The 17,596-nt window shown below is 39.7% G+C and overlaps 1 protein-coding gene across 5 annotated transcripts in view; it reads right to left on the bottom strand.

Annotated features, from left to right (window-relative positions):
• The window catches only part of RTTN (rotatin), a 217,094-nt gene that overhangs the window by 24,915 nt on the left and 174,583 nt on the right, over positions 1–17,596 (bottom strand). For all 5 annotated transcript variants that reach the window (XM_032152076.2, XM_058438269.1, XM_058438270.1 and 2 more), the window contains 3 exons: positions 2,284–2,389; positions 1,422–1,519; positions 113–190 (listed from right to left, as the gene is read on the bottom strand). In XM_032152076.2, coding sequence (XP_032007967.1) covers positions 113–190; positions 1,422–1,519; positions 2,284–2,389 — 282 coding nt within the window. The remainder of the gene's footprint in view (positions 1–112; positions 191–1,421; positions 1,520–2,283; positions 2,390–17,596) is intronic.

Genomic DNA, 17,596 nt, shown 5'->3' with positions numbered 1-17,596 from the left:
AATGTAAAAGTCAGAGCTTTCCATTTTTCCTACTACATTGTCTCACATAAAAATTAAACTGCTTAATACCAGTACTTCTTCTATTAAAATTTTGAAAAGTAGCTCTACTTACTTTACATTCTTCATTTTGATAAAGACAGTTTCTTAGGAGCTGCATGGCAAGGCTTAACTCTTTAATAACACCATCCTCCTATTTAAATAAAAAGCAGTTGAAAACTGTGAATGCAACAGCATACTTCACTTTTTGTGTATAGTAATTCCCTCCCCTTTGGGTCACAGTACAATGCAGGTGTGCTCTAATCATGCCCAACCACTGTAAGTTTGAGGGAACTGACAGGCTAACGATCTCTGAAAGATGACCATATCTCAAGAAACACATTCACCACGAAAAAGCTATTTCTGTTCTATCAAGCATGGAGGAACTCGGATATATGATAGCCTCCATGTTTCATCTCAATAAAGTGAGGCAGATACTGACAGATTTTCAATCATATCAGGTGTTGGCTGACTTTCTCAATGATGAAGGACCTTTGGCTAGAGAGGAAAGGAGGCAAAAAAAAAAAAAAAAAAGAACTGATAAACATACAATCAATCTCCTGCATCAATTACATTATTAAATAAGACTTTGTCTTGGTTTCTTACTAAATGCAGTAGAAACTAGTTATTACACAGAGTGCTGCTATAATGACCTTACTTACACACATATATGTTTATTTATATATTTATACTATTCACACAATTTAATTTGCTGAATAAGTGGGTGGCAGATCTTGTTAACCACAGTAGTTATTGTTAATCATAGCTATTATATAATAACTATGCTATTTTGAGTTTACCTGAGCATGCAGTTTAAACATGAGTCCAGCAGACTCAATGCTAGAGGAGATATTCAGAAGGCACAGAAGGAGATAAACAGAGATGAGGAATACCAGCTCTGCAACCACCCAGATTTGGGGCAAATATTAGCTGCATCAATTACCAGTTGTGTGACTATGCTGTAATGAGTGTTTGTTCGTGAGATAATAAATATGAAATGTTTCAATAGTGCCTGACATATAGAAAACTCTTAATAAATTATAGTTGTTGTAGATCTCATTCCTAGTTAACCTATGCTTGTTTTGAGATACAGATTTTCTTTTTGTAGTATAAAAAATTTATCTGGCATAATACCATGTATATGTGGATATTTCCAATGTTTATAATAACGACAGCGCATAAGAGACATGTTGTCTAAAAATCTTCAAGTAAGAATTAAGACCAAAAAAAGCCAACAATCTGCTAATGTAGAAGTCTCATTAATTTCTCCATCTGTATCTTTCTTCTAAATGAGACACTCATTTCAAGCTCGTGCTCATTTCTAGGCACAAGGGGACTGGAGAATGGTCTCTCTATACAGTCATTCATTTATCACAGAATGTTACCTTTTTTTTCAATACTGCTTTCCCAGGCCTCAGAGAATCTAGGTTCAGCTGTGCATTTATGTGTTTCATCTGCTCCATGCAATTGTCTATAAGATTGGCTGAAAGACAAAATCTGCAGTAGTCAAAAGGATATTCTATTTCCAAGTAAGTTAAAACCACATATACCAATCAGATTCTCAAAAAGGTAACATTTTCTATTTCTGACCCACTTCCTTTTAGAATTTTCAGTCAGAGATTAATGAATCAGAGGGGAGAAAAGTGAGAGAACTAAAATGCTGAAGGCCACTTGTTTTCAGTTTTTAGTAAGATACTACCCAAGTCCAATTTACAACTTGAGGAATACATCATTTGTTTTAGTAGCAAATCACAATTGGTATTAATGGACTTGATGTTGCCATTAGTCTCTTTTCATTCTCAGATCTATATTCTCCGATTCCCAAATGAGAAATTACAACACTCAAGAGGGAAATTGATACGAAAATATGGAATCATCTGTTGCTGTTTTTACCATCAAAACTATGTGGGTTTTGTTCAGGTATACAGTGAGTGCTTCTGGATAGTAATATTTAATTATAATGAAACTCAATGTGTTACCTTTTAGCTTCCCTACTATTTACATATAGGTTCTTTAGAGCAAGAACCATCACGTATTAAACAAACAAAAACAAACTATGTCTAATCTTTTTATTTGAAAAGTAATGCATATTTACTGCTTCTGTATGGAAAAAAATTATTTTTAGTGACACTGAGATTATACTATATGTTTTTTACATTTTGAGTCCAAAGAAAATTAACTTGAACAAGCAACAAAACATATAAATTGATAATGCCATCAAAACAGCTGATGTGTCATGTGGCTCACCTTTCAAAGCATGTTTCTGTGCTCTTCTACTGACAGCCAGAAGTGACATCAATGCATTTGCAGCTACTCTTTTCAGGATATCTTTGGAAGATTTCCCTTCATAGCACTGCAGAGAATACAAATCAAACCGCTTTGAAGAAATATTTAATCTGGAGCAAAACTGTTGTAATAAAGAACATTTTCTACTTAAAAGATATTGCTAGGTTTCAACTATCATGTGAAATTCACTGGATTTTGATAAATCATTAATATTCGTGAATGTTCTGTGTGGATAAGACTGTATAAGTTGTTTATAATACGGAAGAGAAAAACAATCATTCTTAAAGACCCATCATCTACAGAAAAAAGCTTTATTTAGCTTTCACATAGCAAGCTCATATACTTACTCAAATTCACCAGAGCATATTGTATATACATGTGTGTACCTTATTAAAATGGGTCCTTGTAAAACTGCTGAACAGGAGAACTGTCATCAATTTCCTCCTTTCTCCTTCTGGGGACACATTCCCCTCTCTCCATTTCTATCTAAACTACCCCTATATCTTAGGTGATTTGGTTCTTTCCATTTTTCATTTCTATGGTAACATGCACCTGTCATATAACATTTTCTCAAAAAATAGTGCGTAACTTTTTTGACTTTCAGAGAAATGGAAAATCATTTGTAATTCCGAAACTACTATTTCTGTATATTTCCTTTATACATTTAAATTTATGAGTTAGAAAATTTTTCACTTAAAAATTTATAATATGTACAAAAGTAGACATAATAACAGATTCCATACATTTTTACTAAAAAAACAAAACAAAACAAAACTAGAAATTTGTGCTCCAAGATGGCCAACTAGATACAGCCAGGAGGAACATCTCCCACTGAGGGAGCGGGACATCAGGAAGACTGGCACACTCCTAGCAGATCTTCAGAGGGAAGGCATTGAGAGCAGATGGAGGGAAAACACAGAGCTGGGGCTGAAGGGGGAGGAAGCTGGGGACCCTGCTCGGGGTTACCAAGCACCACAACTTGTTCCTGGCCCCCAACAACTCCTGCAGAGGGGGAAGTTGAAAAGGCAAGGAACGAAATTTGCTCTCCCCACAGGCCTCTGGAATCCTGGTAGGAAGGGACCCCTGGACCACCATGGACATTTGAGTTGTCAGGGAAAGCTGCTTAGGGAAGTGGTAGAAGCAGAATTCCAGCTGAGGCAGAGCCCAGAGAGTTTGGTATGGGAGTGTCTACAGTGGAGCATGGCCAGGGATGCCCATCCCCTTAGGCTAGACTTGCTCCCATAGGAGGCTTTATCCCTAGGGGAATTGTAGGACCTCAACTCTGCAGGGTGGTCTTGCCCATGAGACAGGGCCAGTCTGGGCCACCCTGTGGTCTGCTGGCTTCTCCCAGAGCCCAAGCCTAGCCACACCTGCTTGGAGTGAAGCTCCCAGGTACGGGCCCACACGGTAGCTCCTGCACTGGCAGACTGTGCCTGACTAGCAGAGTGCTCCAGCAGAGTGACCCCAGTGGACACGCACCAGCATTCTTCCCCCACTGCAGCCTCCTTCATGCTGCCTTGCCTGCAGGCACTCACCCACTGGCCACCCACCACAGTGCTTTGTGGGCGTGTACAGGCGGACCTGCCTTCCCTTCCCCAACAGCACATGTGTGCACGTGCACCCTGCTGTGCCACTGCTGCCAGCCGTGAGTGCACCCCATCCTCCCTCCCTGCTATTGTCCTCAGAGAGTCAGCAGGCATGGAGCCCGCCAGCCCTGGGCCTGCCAGCACCCCGCCCCTGTACTGGGGCTGCCAACACAGAACTAGCCACCAAAAGCAGCGAACCCAGCCCCAGCCCTGAGCAGCCACTGACACCAGAATGAATGGGCACAAAGGGTACACATAGTCTTGCGTCCACCATTGCCCAGTCTCATGCTAATACCACTACCAGTATGAATGCACACACAGTCTCAAGTGGGGGCTCCCACATCCCCAAGCCGTGCTGCTACCACAGCTGCTGTAGACGCCTGCATCAAGGCTGGCACCCTGGCAACTGACAGCACCCTGATGCAGCTGATGAGTGTGCACCCTGCTGCACTGCCACTGCTGCTGACATGTGTCAACAAGGACGGATCCTACTGCCACTTCCCTACGAAGTGCTTTGGCTGGCACCAACCATCAGAGAGTTACGAGCAGCAGTCTTAGAGCACCTTGGACCCTCCAGAGCAGCAGGTTCCTAACCTTGAGGAAACAGAGATCAAAGCCCTGCCCTGATACCAGTCCCCAAGAGTTAGAGCACACAGTCCAGGAGCTGAGTTGAGCCTTGGCTCCCTAAAATCTTCCTAAAATGAGTCGACTGAATACACCTTATATCACAATGAAATGCCCAAGGACATTAAGTAGGATAAAAGGAAAAAAAAAAAAAAAAAAGACAATCATCCAAAGGATAGCAACTTCAATGACTGAAGGAACATCAGCCCACAAAGATGGAAAAAAAAAAACACAGTGCAAGAACTCTAAGACCTCAAAAAGCCAGTGTCTTCTTTCTTCCAAACGACCACACTAATTTTCCAGCAAAGGTTCTTAACCAGGTTGATATGGCTGAAATGACAGAAACAGAATTCAGAATATGGACAGGAATGAAGATCATTGAGATTCAGGAGAATATTGAAACCCAATCTAAGAAAGCTAAGAATAAAAATAAAACAATACAGGAGCTGACAGCCAAATAGCCAAGAAAAGAATGTAATCGACCAGACAGAGCTGAAAATCACACTACAAGAATTTCATGAGGAAATCACAAGTATTAACAGCAGAATGGACCAAGCTAAGGAAAGAATCTCAGAGCTTGAAGACTGGTTTTATAAAATAAGACAGTCAGACAAGAGTAAATAAGTAAGTAAATAGGAGCAAATAAAACCTCCAAGAAATACGAGATTATGTAAAGAGACTGAATCTACAACTCACTGGTGTCCCTGAAAGAGATGAGGAGACATATCTCATCATCCATGAGAACTTTCCCAACCTAGCTAGAGAGGTCAACATTCAAATTCAGGAAATGCAAAGAACCACAAAACATTTCACAAGATCATCCCCAGGACACATAATGATCAGACTCTCCCAGGTCAGGGAGAAAAAGAAAAAAAAAAAAAAAAAGGTAAAGGAAGCTAGAGAGACAAAGTCAGGTCACCTACAAAGGGAAGCATATCAGATGAACAGTAAACCTCTCAGCAGAAACCCTACAAGCTAGAAGAGACTGGTGGCTTATATTCAACATTTTTAAAGAAAAGAAATTCCAACCAAGAATTTCATATCCAGCAAAACTAAGCTTCATAAACAAAGGAGAAATAAGATCCTTTACAGAAAAGCACATGATTAGGAAATTTGTTACCACCTGCCTTACAAGAGTCCCTGAAATAAGCACTAAATGTAGAAAGGAAAGACTATTACCAGCCACTACAAAAACACACTTAAGTACACAGACCAGTGACACTATAAAGCAACCTCACAAACAAGTTGGCGTAACAGCTAACAAAACGATGACAGGATCAAATTAAAACATATCAATACTAACCTTGCATGTAAATGGGCTAAATGCCACAACAAGGAACAGTGGCAAGATGGATAAATATGCAAGGCCCAGTGGCATGCGGTCTTCAAGAGACCCATCTCATATGCAGTGACACACATAGGCTCAAAATAAAGGGATGGAAAAAGGCTACCAAGCAACGAAAAACAGCAAAAGCAGGGACTGCAATTCTAATTTCAGACAAAATAGACTTTAAACCAACAAAGATAAAAAAAGACAAAGAAGGGCATTACAAATAGTAAAGGACTCAATTCAACAAGGCAACCTAGCTATCCTAAATATATATGCACTAAACAAAGAAGCATCCAGATTCATAAAGCAAGTTCTTAGAGATCTTCAAAGAGACTTAGACTCCCATAGGGTAACATGGAAGACTTCAACACCTCATTGACAGTATTAGACAGATAATCCAGGCAAAAAATTAACAAAGATATTCAAGACCTGAACTCAACACTGGACCAAATGGATCTGACAGACATCTACAGAACTTCCCACCAGAAAACAAGAGTATACATTCTTCTCATTGCCACATGGCACATACTCTAAAATCAACCACACAATCAGATACAAAACAGATTTCAGCAAATTCAAAAAAATCAAAATTATACTGATATGGTTTGGATCTATGCCCCCACCCAAATCTCATGTTCAACTGTAATCCCTAATGTTGGGGACTGGATCATTGGGGTAGATCCTTCATGAATGGTTTAGCACCATCCCTTTGGTTCTGTTCCTGTGACAGAGTTCTCATGAGATCTGGTTGTTTAAAAGTGTGTGGCATCTTGCCCCTCTCTTCCTCCTGCTCCCACCACGTGAGATGCCTCGCTCCCCCTTCTGCCATAATTGAAAGTTTCCTGAGGCCTTCCCAGAAGCTGAGTAGATGCCAGCATTATGCTTCCTGCAGCACAGCCTGTGGAACCGTGAGCCAATTAAACCTCTTTTCTTTATAAATTACTCAGTGTCAGGTATTTCTTTACAGCAATGTAAGAATGGTCTAATACATATACCATCCACACTGTCAGCCCACAGCACAATAAAAACAGAATTCAGTACAAAGAAAATTGCACAAAACCATTCATTTACATTGAAATTAAGCATCCTGCTCCTGAATAACTTTTGGGCAAATAATGAAATTAAGGCAGAAATCAGCAAGTTCTTTGAAACTAATGAGAACAATGATAACATACCAGAATCTCTGGGACACAGCTAAGGCAGTGTTAACAGGAAAATTTGGAGCACTAAATGCCCATATTGAAAAGTTAGAAAGATCTCAAGTTAGCACCTAACATCACAACTAAAAGAACTAGAGAAGAAAGAGCAAACCAACCCCAAAGCTAGCAGAACACAAGAAATAATCAGAATCAGAGCTGAAGAAGACTGAGACATGAAAAACCATTCAAAAGACGAACGAAGTGAGGAGCCGGTTTTTTGAAAAAAATAGTAAGATATATGGACCACTAGCTAGACTAATGAAGAAAAGAGAAAAGATCCAAATAAACATAATGAGAAATGACAAAGGGGATATTACAACTGACCCCAGAGAAATAACCATCAGAGACTATTATGAACACTTCTATGCACACAAACTAAAAATCTAGAAGTGGATGAATTCCTGGCCACATATATCCTCCCAAGACTGAACCAGGAAGAAACTGAATCCCTGAACAGACCAATAATGAGCTGTAAAATGGAATCAGAAATAAATAGCCTGCACACCATAAAAGCCATGGATCAGATGGATTGACAGCCGAATTCTACCAGATATATAAAGAAGAGCTGATACCATTCTTACAGACATTGTTCCCCAAAAAAATGAGAAGTAGGAACTCCTCCTCAACTCATTCTATGAGGCTAGCAAGGTATGGCGAGATAACTTGCACACTTGGAGGACGGAGAGAGCAGCAACTGGGGGACTTCACATTGAATTCAGTGCTGCTCTATCACAGTGGAGAGCAAAGCTGTGCTGGGCTCAGCCAACACCCATGCATGGAGAGATCATTTAGATCAACTGCCCAAACCAGTAGTCAGAAGTGGAGTTTCTTGGCAAGCCTTGCCACCGTAAAGCCAGTGCTCTGGGGTCCTAGGTAAATTTGAAAGGCAGTCTTGGACACAAGGCCTGCAATTCCTAGGCAACTCCTAGCGTTAGGCTGGGCTTAGAGCCAGTTGACTATGGTGGCATGTGACACAGGGAGACACCAGCCAGGGCAGCTAAGGGAGGCCTTACACCATTTCTCCCTCAATCCCAGGCAGTGCGGCTCGCAGCAACAGAAGTGACTCCTTTCTTCTACTTGAGAAGGAGAGTAAATAAGACTTTGTCTTGCATCTTAGATACCAGCTCAGTCACAATAGAACAGGGCACTGGGCACTGGGCAGAGTCGTGAGACCCCCATTCCAGGCCCTAGCTCCTGGATGACATTTCTAGACAAAACGTGGGCCAAGGGAACCCACTGCCTTGAAGGCAAGAAACCAGTCCTGGCAGGATTCATTACTTGCTGACTAAAGAGCCCTCAGGCCCTGAATAACCAGCAGCAATATCCAAATAGTACACCACAGGCCTTGGGCTCTGGGATGTGCTGACTTTAGGTATTACCCAGCACATTCGCAGCTGTGGTGGCTACAGCAAAAGACTCCTTCTGTTTGAGAAAAGCAGAGGGGAAAGTAAAGGGGACTTTGTCTTGCATCTTAGGTGTCAGCTCAGCCACAGTGGGCAGAGCAACAAGTAGGCTCTTGGGCTCCCTGAATCCAGGCCGAAGCTCTTGGACAGTATTTCTGGACCATCTCTGGGCCAGAGGGGAACTGATTGTCCTGAAGGGTGAGCCCCAGGTCTGGCAGCATTCGTCACTGAATGATAGAAGTGCCCTTGGGCTCTAAGTGAATACTGGCAGCAGCCTGGTAGAACTCCCATGGGACCGTGGTATTGGTGGCCAAAAGGAGAGTCTCCTTTTCCTGTGGAAAGGGGAGAGAAGAGCAGAAAGGACCCAGTATTGTGGTTTGAGTGCCAGGTTAGTCGCATCAGAATAGAACATGAGGTAAAATTCTAAGGTTTTTGACTCTAATCCCTGGCTCACAGACAGCATCTCTGGACCTGTTCAGGGTCTGGGGGAACTTACTGCTCTGAAGGGAAGGACAGAAACCTGGCTAGCTTTGTCACCTACTGATTATGAAGTCCTAGGGCCTTGAGTGAACATAGGTAAGCAGGTAGCAACTGCAGTGGGCTTGAGAGAAACCCAGTGTTGTGTTGACATCAGGACTAATCCAGCGCAGTTCCAGTGGTGGTAGCCACAGAGATGCTAATATCACCACACCCCCAGTTCCAGGCTGCTCAGTATATAGAGAGAGACTCTGTTTGTTTGGGAGAAAGTAAGGTAAAAGAACAAGAGTCTCTGCCTGGTAATCTGGAGAATTCTTCCAGATCTTATCCAAGACCACCAAGGCAGTACCTCTACAAGTCTGCAAGAAATGAAGTGTTATTGGGCTTAAGGTCCAACTCCCTTGGAGTGCCTGGAAAGCCTACTCAAGGACACACACAAACAAGCCCAGACTGCAAAGACTGAAACAAAAACCTAACTCTTCAATGTCCAGATACTGACGAACATCTACAAGCATCAAGATCATCCAGGAAAAAATGACCCCCCCAAATGAACTAAAATAAGGCATCAGAGACCAAGCCTGGAGAAACAGAGTTATGTGAACTTTCAAACAGAGAATTCAAAATTGCTGTGTTAGGGGAACTCAAAGAAATTTAAAATAAGAGAAGGAATTCAGAATTTTATCAGATAAATTTAACAGAGAGATTTAAATAATTAAGAAGAATGAAACAAATTCTAGAGTTAAAAAATTCAATTGGCATACCGACAAATACATCAGTCTCATAATAGTAGAGCTGACCAAGTAAAAGAAAGAATTAGTAAGCCTGAAGGCAAGCTATTTGAAAATACACAGTCAGGGAAAGGAGACAAAAGAAAAAAGAGAATAAAGAATAATGAAGCATGCCTATAAAACCTAAAAAATAGCCTCGAAAGGGCAAATTTAAGAGAAAGCGATAGTGGTAGAAAGTTTGTTCACAGGGATAATTTCAGAGAACTTCCAAAACCTAGAGAAAGATCAATATTCAAGTACAAGGTTAGAGAACACCAAGCAGATTTAACCCAAAGAAGACATTTAAGATATTTCATAATCAAACTCCTAAAGGTCAAGGATAAAGAAAAGATCCTAAAAGCAGCAAGAGAAAAGAAATAACATACAATGGACCTCCAATATATCTGGAAATGTTACAGGTCACAAGAGAGTGGCATGACATATTTCAAGTGCTGAAGGGAAAAAAAAATAAAACAAAAAAACAAAAAAACTTTACCCTAGATAGTACATACGGCGAAACTATCCTTCAAGTATGAAGAGAAATAAAAACCTTAGACAAACAAAAGCTGAAGGATTTCAACAACACCAGACTTGTCCTACAAGAAATAGTAAAGTGAGTTCTTCAGTCTGAAATGAAAGGATGTTAGTGAGCAAGAAGAAATTATCTGATGGTACAAAACTCACTGGTAATAGTAAGCACACAGAAAACCAGAGACTACTGTAACACTGTAATGGTGTTGTGCAAACTACTCTTATCTTAAGTGGAGAGTCTAAATTATGAACCAATCCAAAATAATAACTACAGCAACTTTTTAAGACAAACACAGTACAATAAGACATAAAGAGAAACAACTAAAAGTTAAAAAGCAGGAGATAATGTTAAAGTGTAGAGTTTTTATTAGTTTTCTTTTGCGTGTGTGTTTGTTCATGCCATCAGTATTAAGTTGTCATTAGTTTAAAATAATGGGCTATAAGAAAGTATTTGCAAGCCTCATCATGGTAACCTCTTACCAAAAACAATACAAATGGAGACACAAAAACTAAGAAGAAATTAACATACCACCAAAGAAAATCATCTTCACTAAAAGAAAGACAGAAGGAATTAAAGAAGAATGAGATCACAAAACAATTAGAAAACAAATAACAAAACGGCAGAAGGCAGTCCCCACTTGTCAATAACAACATTGAATGTAAATGGACTATGGGCTAAACTCTACAATAAAAACACACAGAGGACCACTTATCTGTTGCCTACAAGAAACATACTTCACCAATAAAAATATATACAGACTGAAAATAAAGGGATGGAAAAAGACATTCCATGCCAATGAAAACAAAACAAAACAAAAAAAATAGGAGTAGCTATACTTAGACAAAATAGATGTCAAAACAAAAACTGTAAGGAGAGACAAAGAAGGTCATTATGTAATGATAATGGAGTCAATGCAGCAAGAGGATATAATGATTGTAAGTATATACGTACCCATCACTGGAGCGCTGAGATATATAAAGCAAATATTAGAGCTAAAGAGAGAGAGAGATCTCAAGACAATAACGTCTGGAGACTTCAACACCCTACTTTCAGCACTGAACAGACAGATCTTCCAGACAGAAAATCACCAAAGAAACACTGGATTTAATCTGCACTAAAGACCAAACGGACCTAATGGATATTTACCGAACATTTCATCTAATGGCTGCAGAATACACATTCTTCTCCTCAGCATATGGATCATTCTATAGGATATTCCATATGTTAGGTTCACAAAACAAGTCTTAAAACATTCAAGAAATTGAAATAAAATCAAGCATCTTCTATGACCAGAGTAGAATAAAACTGTAAATCAATAACAAGAGGAATTTTGGAAACTACACAAACATATGAAAATTAAACAATATGCTCCTGAATGTCCAGTGGGTTAATGAAAAAATTAAGAAGAAAATTGAAAAATTTCTTGAAACAAATGATAATGGGGCCAGGCGTGGTGGCTCATGCCTTGTAATCCCAGCCCTTTGGGAGGCCAAGGTGGACGGATCACCTGAGGTCAGGAGTTCGAGACCAGTTTGGCCAACCAACATGCGAAAAATATAAAAATTAGCTGGGCACGGTGGCAAGCGCCTGTAATCCCAGCTACTTGGGAGGCTTGAGGCAGGAGAATCACTTGAACCCAGGAGGCAGAGGTTGCAGTGAGCTGAGATCGTGCCACACTGCACTCCAGCCTGGGTGACAGAGTGAGACTCTGTCTCAAAAATAAATAAATAAATAAAAATAAAAAATAAAATAAAAATATATGTAGCAATTGCGGGCAGGGTTGGGTCAGAGTTAAGACTCCTAAGGAAATAGTTGTGTGCACAGATATGTCTTTTATTCCCTCCTGAAATTCCATTAAAATGACAAAAATGGGATTACACACACACACACACACACACATACACACACGACTGAAAACGAGAAAGCAGATGGATGAGTGGCAAGTGTATTAGGCTTGGGAACCCTGAATTCTAAGTGGTGAGTGGGGAAAGCTGAAAACTACCCCAATCTATCCACTGAACTGCCCAAGGCTGAAGAAATTTAGCACCAGGTATCCCTGGATGTGAGGATGAAGAAGGATTGCTTAGTCTCTAAAATGCAGTTACATGCCCAGATCCTGCCTGACAGCCACCAATTTCTATGTAATTAAGCCACTCTTCCTCCCAGCCCTTGCAAAATCCTGGATGTTTAGTCTCTGGAGAGGATAAATTAGGATTCTGAACTGGCAGAGACGGGAACATTTGTGGGCAAGAGTATTCTACTAAAACCTTTGAAGTTAGATTAAGTGAAATTGTGCAAACTAAATTCTGAGACCTCAGCTGTCGTCTCCTACTTGGCTACATAACATTTGGCAGTTGGGTTTTCACCTCCAGGAAAGAGATCAGAAGACCATTCTCCAGGGAATCTGATAAGCCCCAGAAGACAAGCCTACAAAATAACCCCCACTGGTCCCCTTGGACAGCAATTGACAAGTTGCACTCATATGCTCAGGGATGTCAATCTGCTTTGAGTTTCCCAGTCTTAAATAGAGCACATAATCAAGATTACCAGACACCAAGAAAAGCTGCCCAACAGAAAAGAGAGACTAAAATAAATACAGGAAAAGACAGCAAAGAGAGATTACATAGGAAAAAAAAAAAAACCTCATAGGAGTTCCAAATGTACAGAGCATACAAAGTACAGGGAATGTCTCTGCAGTAATTTAGAAAGCATGAGTTTATAGATGGAAAGAATCCCCAAGACAGCCCAGTACAATGGCTAAAACAGATCCACACCTGGATGCTTCATCTAAACATTTTAGAATACGAGAACAAAGAAAGATTCTAAAAACTTCCAGGAAGAGAAAAACCAGGAATTTTAAGGGCTTCGGAATTTCCTTTTTTTTTTTTTTTTTTCTTTTGAGACGGAGTCTCGCTCTGTCGCCCAGGATGGAGTGCAGTGGCGTGATCTCTGCTCACTGCAAGCTCCGCCTCCGGGGTTCACACCATTCTCCTGCCTCAGCGTCCCGAGTAGCTGGGACTACAGGTGCCCACCGCCACGCCTGGCTAATTTTTTTGTATTTTTAGTAGAGATGGGGTTTCACCGTGTTAGCCAGGATGGTCTCGATCTCCTGACCTCGTGATCCGCCCACCTCAGCCTCCCAAAGTGCTGGGATTACAGGCATGAGCCACCGCACCCAGCCAAGGCTTCAAAATTCTCTATAGTAACATTTGGAATTAAAAAGAACAGACTATGGCTTCTAAATTCTGAAGTAAACGATTTCCAATCCAGAATTCTCACTAGCCTAACTATAAATTACATGTAAGGGTGATAAAGACTTTCAGTCTTATAGATCTCAAAAGACCTCCTCAGTACCTTTTCTCTGAAAGCTAAGGGAGAAGAAACTCTAAGCAAAAACAAAGAGCATTAACTAGGAGAGAAGGCCACAGGAAATGGGAGACAGCATGCGGGATGCAGGAGACTGCACATAGCACACAGGTAAAGGAATTCCTGGAACCAGGTGAATGGATATCCCAGAACGACAGGAGACTGCACCTAGCACAGAGGTAAAGGAATTCCCAGAAACAGGTGAATGGATATCCCAGAACGACAGGAGACTGCACCTAGCACAGAGGTAAAGGAATTCCCAGAAACAGGTGAATGGATATCCCAGGACGACAGGAGACTGCACCTAGCACAGAGGTAAAGGAATTCCCAGAAACAGGTGAATGGATATCCCAGAACGACAGGAGACTGCACCTAGTACAGAGGTAAAGGAATTCCCAGAAACAGGTGAATGGATATCCCAGAACGACAGGAGACTGCACCTAGCACAGAGGTAAAGGAATTCCCAGAAACAGGTGAATGGATATCCCAGAACGACAGGAGACTGCACCTAGCACAGAGGTAAAGGAATTCCCAGAAACAGGTGAATGGATATCCCAGAACGACAGGAGACTGCACCTAGCACAGAGGTAAAGGAATTCCCAGAAACAGGTGAATGGATATCCCAGAACGACAGGAGACTGCACCTAGCACAGAGGTAAAGGAATTCCCAGAAACAGGTGAATGGATATCCCAGAACGACAGGAGACTGCACCTAGCACAGAGGTAAAGGAATTCCCAGAAACAGGTGAATGGATATCCCAGGACGACAGGAGACTGCACCTAGCACAGAGGTAAAGGAATTCCCAGAAACAGGTGAATGGATATCCCAGAACGACAGGAGACTGCACCTAGCACAGAGGTAAAGGAATTCCCAGAAACAGGTGAATGGATATCCCAGGACGACAACAGGCACCAAGTAGGTTAGAAGGAATTGGGAAGAGATTTATTCCAAAAGATGAAGCGATGAAGTTCTGACAATTCTGAACACACTGAGAGGATATTTAATTCTGGCAAAGAGCATGGAGTTTATAAGTGATAACAGGAAAGTCAGCATGTTTTAAAATAATACAATAATTACGTCTAAGGCAAACAAAAGCTGTGCAAGAAAAGAAAGTTAAAACACTCTGCAACATGGTTCAATTGTGTATAACACTGTCATAAATTTAATACCATTCACGCTGCCTATTCTCTAATTGGCATTATGGTATATCGATATTAGGAGAATGAGAAGGAAACCCATTTTGGCAGGGTAGGTGGGTGAGGCATGAAAAAAAAGCTAAAGTCTCATTTTCCATAGTAGGAATTCAATAGATAATATCTAAAACTGAATAATCAAGACAAAAAAATATAAGCATGTTATTTAGATACATGAAAGAGAAGCTATAAAAAGTAGCTAAATGAGGTATAAGTGGTCACCTCTGAGAAAATGAGGAATGAAGGCAGAAATCTACTTTTAGTAAAAACTTACAGATAAAACTGTTTGGTTCTCTAAAATGTGTACACGGTAAAACTGAAATCAAAGCCCCATACCAAAACCAAACAAACAAAAAGGAAACAAACAGGATTAACCTATAGTAAATTCACATACTTTCCAACATATACTGAAGGAAATGCTGGAGTGAAGAACTGACTTTCTATCAGTTTCCATACAGTATTTACTGCAGACTGAAAAACAGTCTGAGCATCTCTGCACAGAGCAAGTGGACATGACTGGAAGTGTGAGGAGCCGGGAGGCAGCAAGGCTGAGAATAAACTCAAGCAACAGATAACTAGCTCCTAGATGATGCAAATACACAAAAAGAGAAAAAGAAATCGAGACGATACAGAGCAAGAAATAATGTCTTTTCATCAACCAAAATTCATTTAAATGTCATGCTCTTTCTAGATTAATCCCTTCTGTACATTTAAGTGATGTAGGGTATTCTAGGTCAAGACTTTCTTGCTTTCTTTCCAAAAGGTACTTAATGTAAAAAATAGGCTTTTTAATTACAGTGAACATTCATCAACACAACAGTATCTTAAATATATAAGCCTTCCTTTCAACAGATTTACCCTTGAATTTTACCATTCACTAAATGTGAGCACAAAATACATCTAAAATAAGACACAAGAGTTCCTCATTTGCATTACTACTTTTAGATATCAGATCAAATATAAGGAGCAAAATTAATTCATTATCTCAATTGATTAATACATCAATTATAGATGAAATCTACTACATAGAGAGATTTTCATTGATCTTGTTATCTATATGTATTTGCAAATAAAACATATTGAGCACAGTAGGCCCCCTTATCTTTGAGGGATCCATTCCAACACCCCCAGTGGACACCTAAAACCATGAATAGTACTCAACTCTATATATTCTAAGTTTTATTACTATACATATGTAACTACAATAAAGTTTAATTTATAAATTAGGCAGGTAGGAGATTAACAATAATAATAACAGAATAGTATAATAAAAATTATGTGATTGTGGCCTCTCTCTAAAGTATCTTACTACAGTGCACTCATCCTTCTTCGTCTTGTGATTTGTCAGTCTGATAACCAAGATAGCTATACTAAGTGATGAATGGGCACATATCGTATGCAACGTGGGTAAGCTAGACATAGGATGATTCACGTCCCGGGGGGAGACAGAGCAATATTTCATCACACTACTCAGAACGGCATGCAATTTAAGACGTAAGAATTGTGTATTTCTGGAATTTTCCATTTAATATTTTTGGACTACAGTCAACCATGGGTAACTGAAGCCATAAAAGGCAAAACTACAGATAAGAGGAGACTACTGTATCTTCACAAACTAGGGAAGGTAAAATCTCTGCTAAGTCAAATGTGTTCAGTATTTTATGGACAAAAGAGAGCTGAATATTTCTTAGAAAATGTTCAAAGTCTGAAACCATCTCAAAATGGACTTACAAAAAAACACTTACACATGACTAAAGATGTAAGTATGAATACTTTCAACATGCATCCCCTATGGGATAGTGCTATAAAGCACCATTTAAAAGATAACTCTGCCCAGACATTTTAATTGAAGTTCCAATACAGTAATTTGTTAGGAGGATGGAGATTTTAGAGGCAGCTGAAACTTAGTAATAATGTAATAAAAGCCTATCATTTTGCACTTGAAGAACTGAATCACAAGAAGTTAAGTGACTTGCCTAAGGTCCCATATCAAATGTTTTTTGCGTGTGGCTTTACAGAAAACTTAAATAGACCTTTGAAAGACACCAATTTTAGAATATAATTTCTTCAGATAATTTAAAGACTGTAGTTTACTTTGCTTCATATAGCACTTGGCCCAAACCACAGCCTCCATGGACATGTAGTAAGCTACATTTATTACTTATCAAAACGTGTTGCTGTTGAATGTATTCTAATAATATTTTAATTCACATATCCTATTTCTATAGGGCAAAAAAACCAGTGTTTGTAATTTAATAGGCCCATTAACTCCCAATTTACATTAGGTACACATTTTGTCATAAGTGTGCCAGGAGTATACTTCCTCTCTTCACTTTCTTTGTCTTAAACTTGCCTGTGCCTTTCTAACAGATGTCATGTATCCAAATTCTACTGCTTACACGAACACAAAGAGTATGATTTATTAGGAAACATGGTTTAAATAACTGGTTAATGTATCCATACCCTCACAAAATACATGTTTTGTAATTTAGAAGAAATAAAGAGGAAAATTAGCTAGTCATTAGGAAAATCATTGAGATATTCTGTGACTGTAGGCTATCTCATTTTCTTTGTTCAAAAAGGTAACAAAAAAATTATAAACAAAAGCTTTTATAATGAATAATATTACAAAGTATTAGGTAAAAATAAGGACAAGGTACATTTCACAAATTCCTCTAGCACAGATTTTTTTTTTTCCTGTGTATACTATTATAAACTGATTCATTACCCTACATGGATCCATATGTATCATGAGTCTCATCACGGATTCTTCAAACACAGCACCACAAACAACAT

The sequence above is a fragment of the Hylobates moloch genome, unplaced genomic scaffold (assembly GCF_009828535.3).
Source record: "Hylobates moloch isolate HMO894 unplaced genomic scaffold, HMol_V3 SCAFFOLD_5, whole genome shotgun sequence".
Lineage (NCBI taxonomy): Eukaryota > Metazoa > Chordata > Mammalia > Primates > Hylobatidae > Hylobates > Hylobates moloch.
Note: the sequence above shows the minus strand (reverse complement) of the source record. Positions and strands in the feature narration are given on the sequence as shown.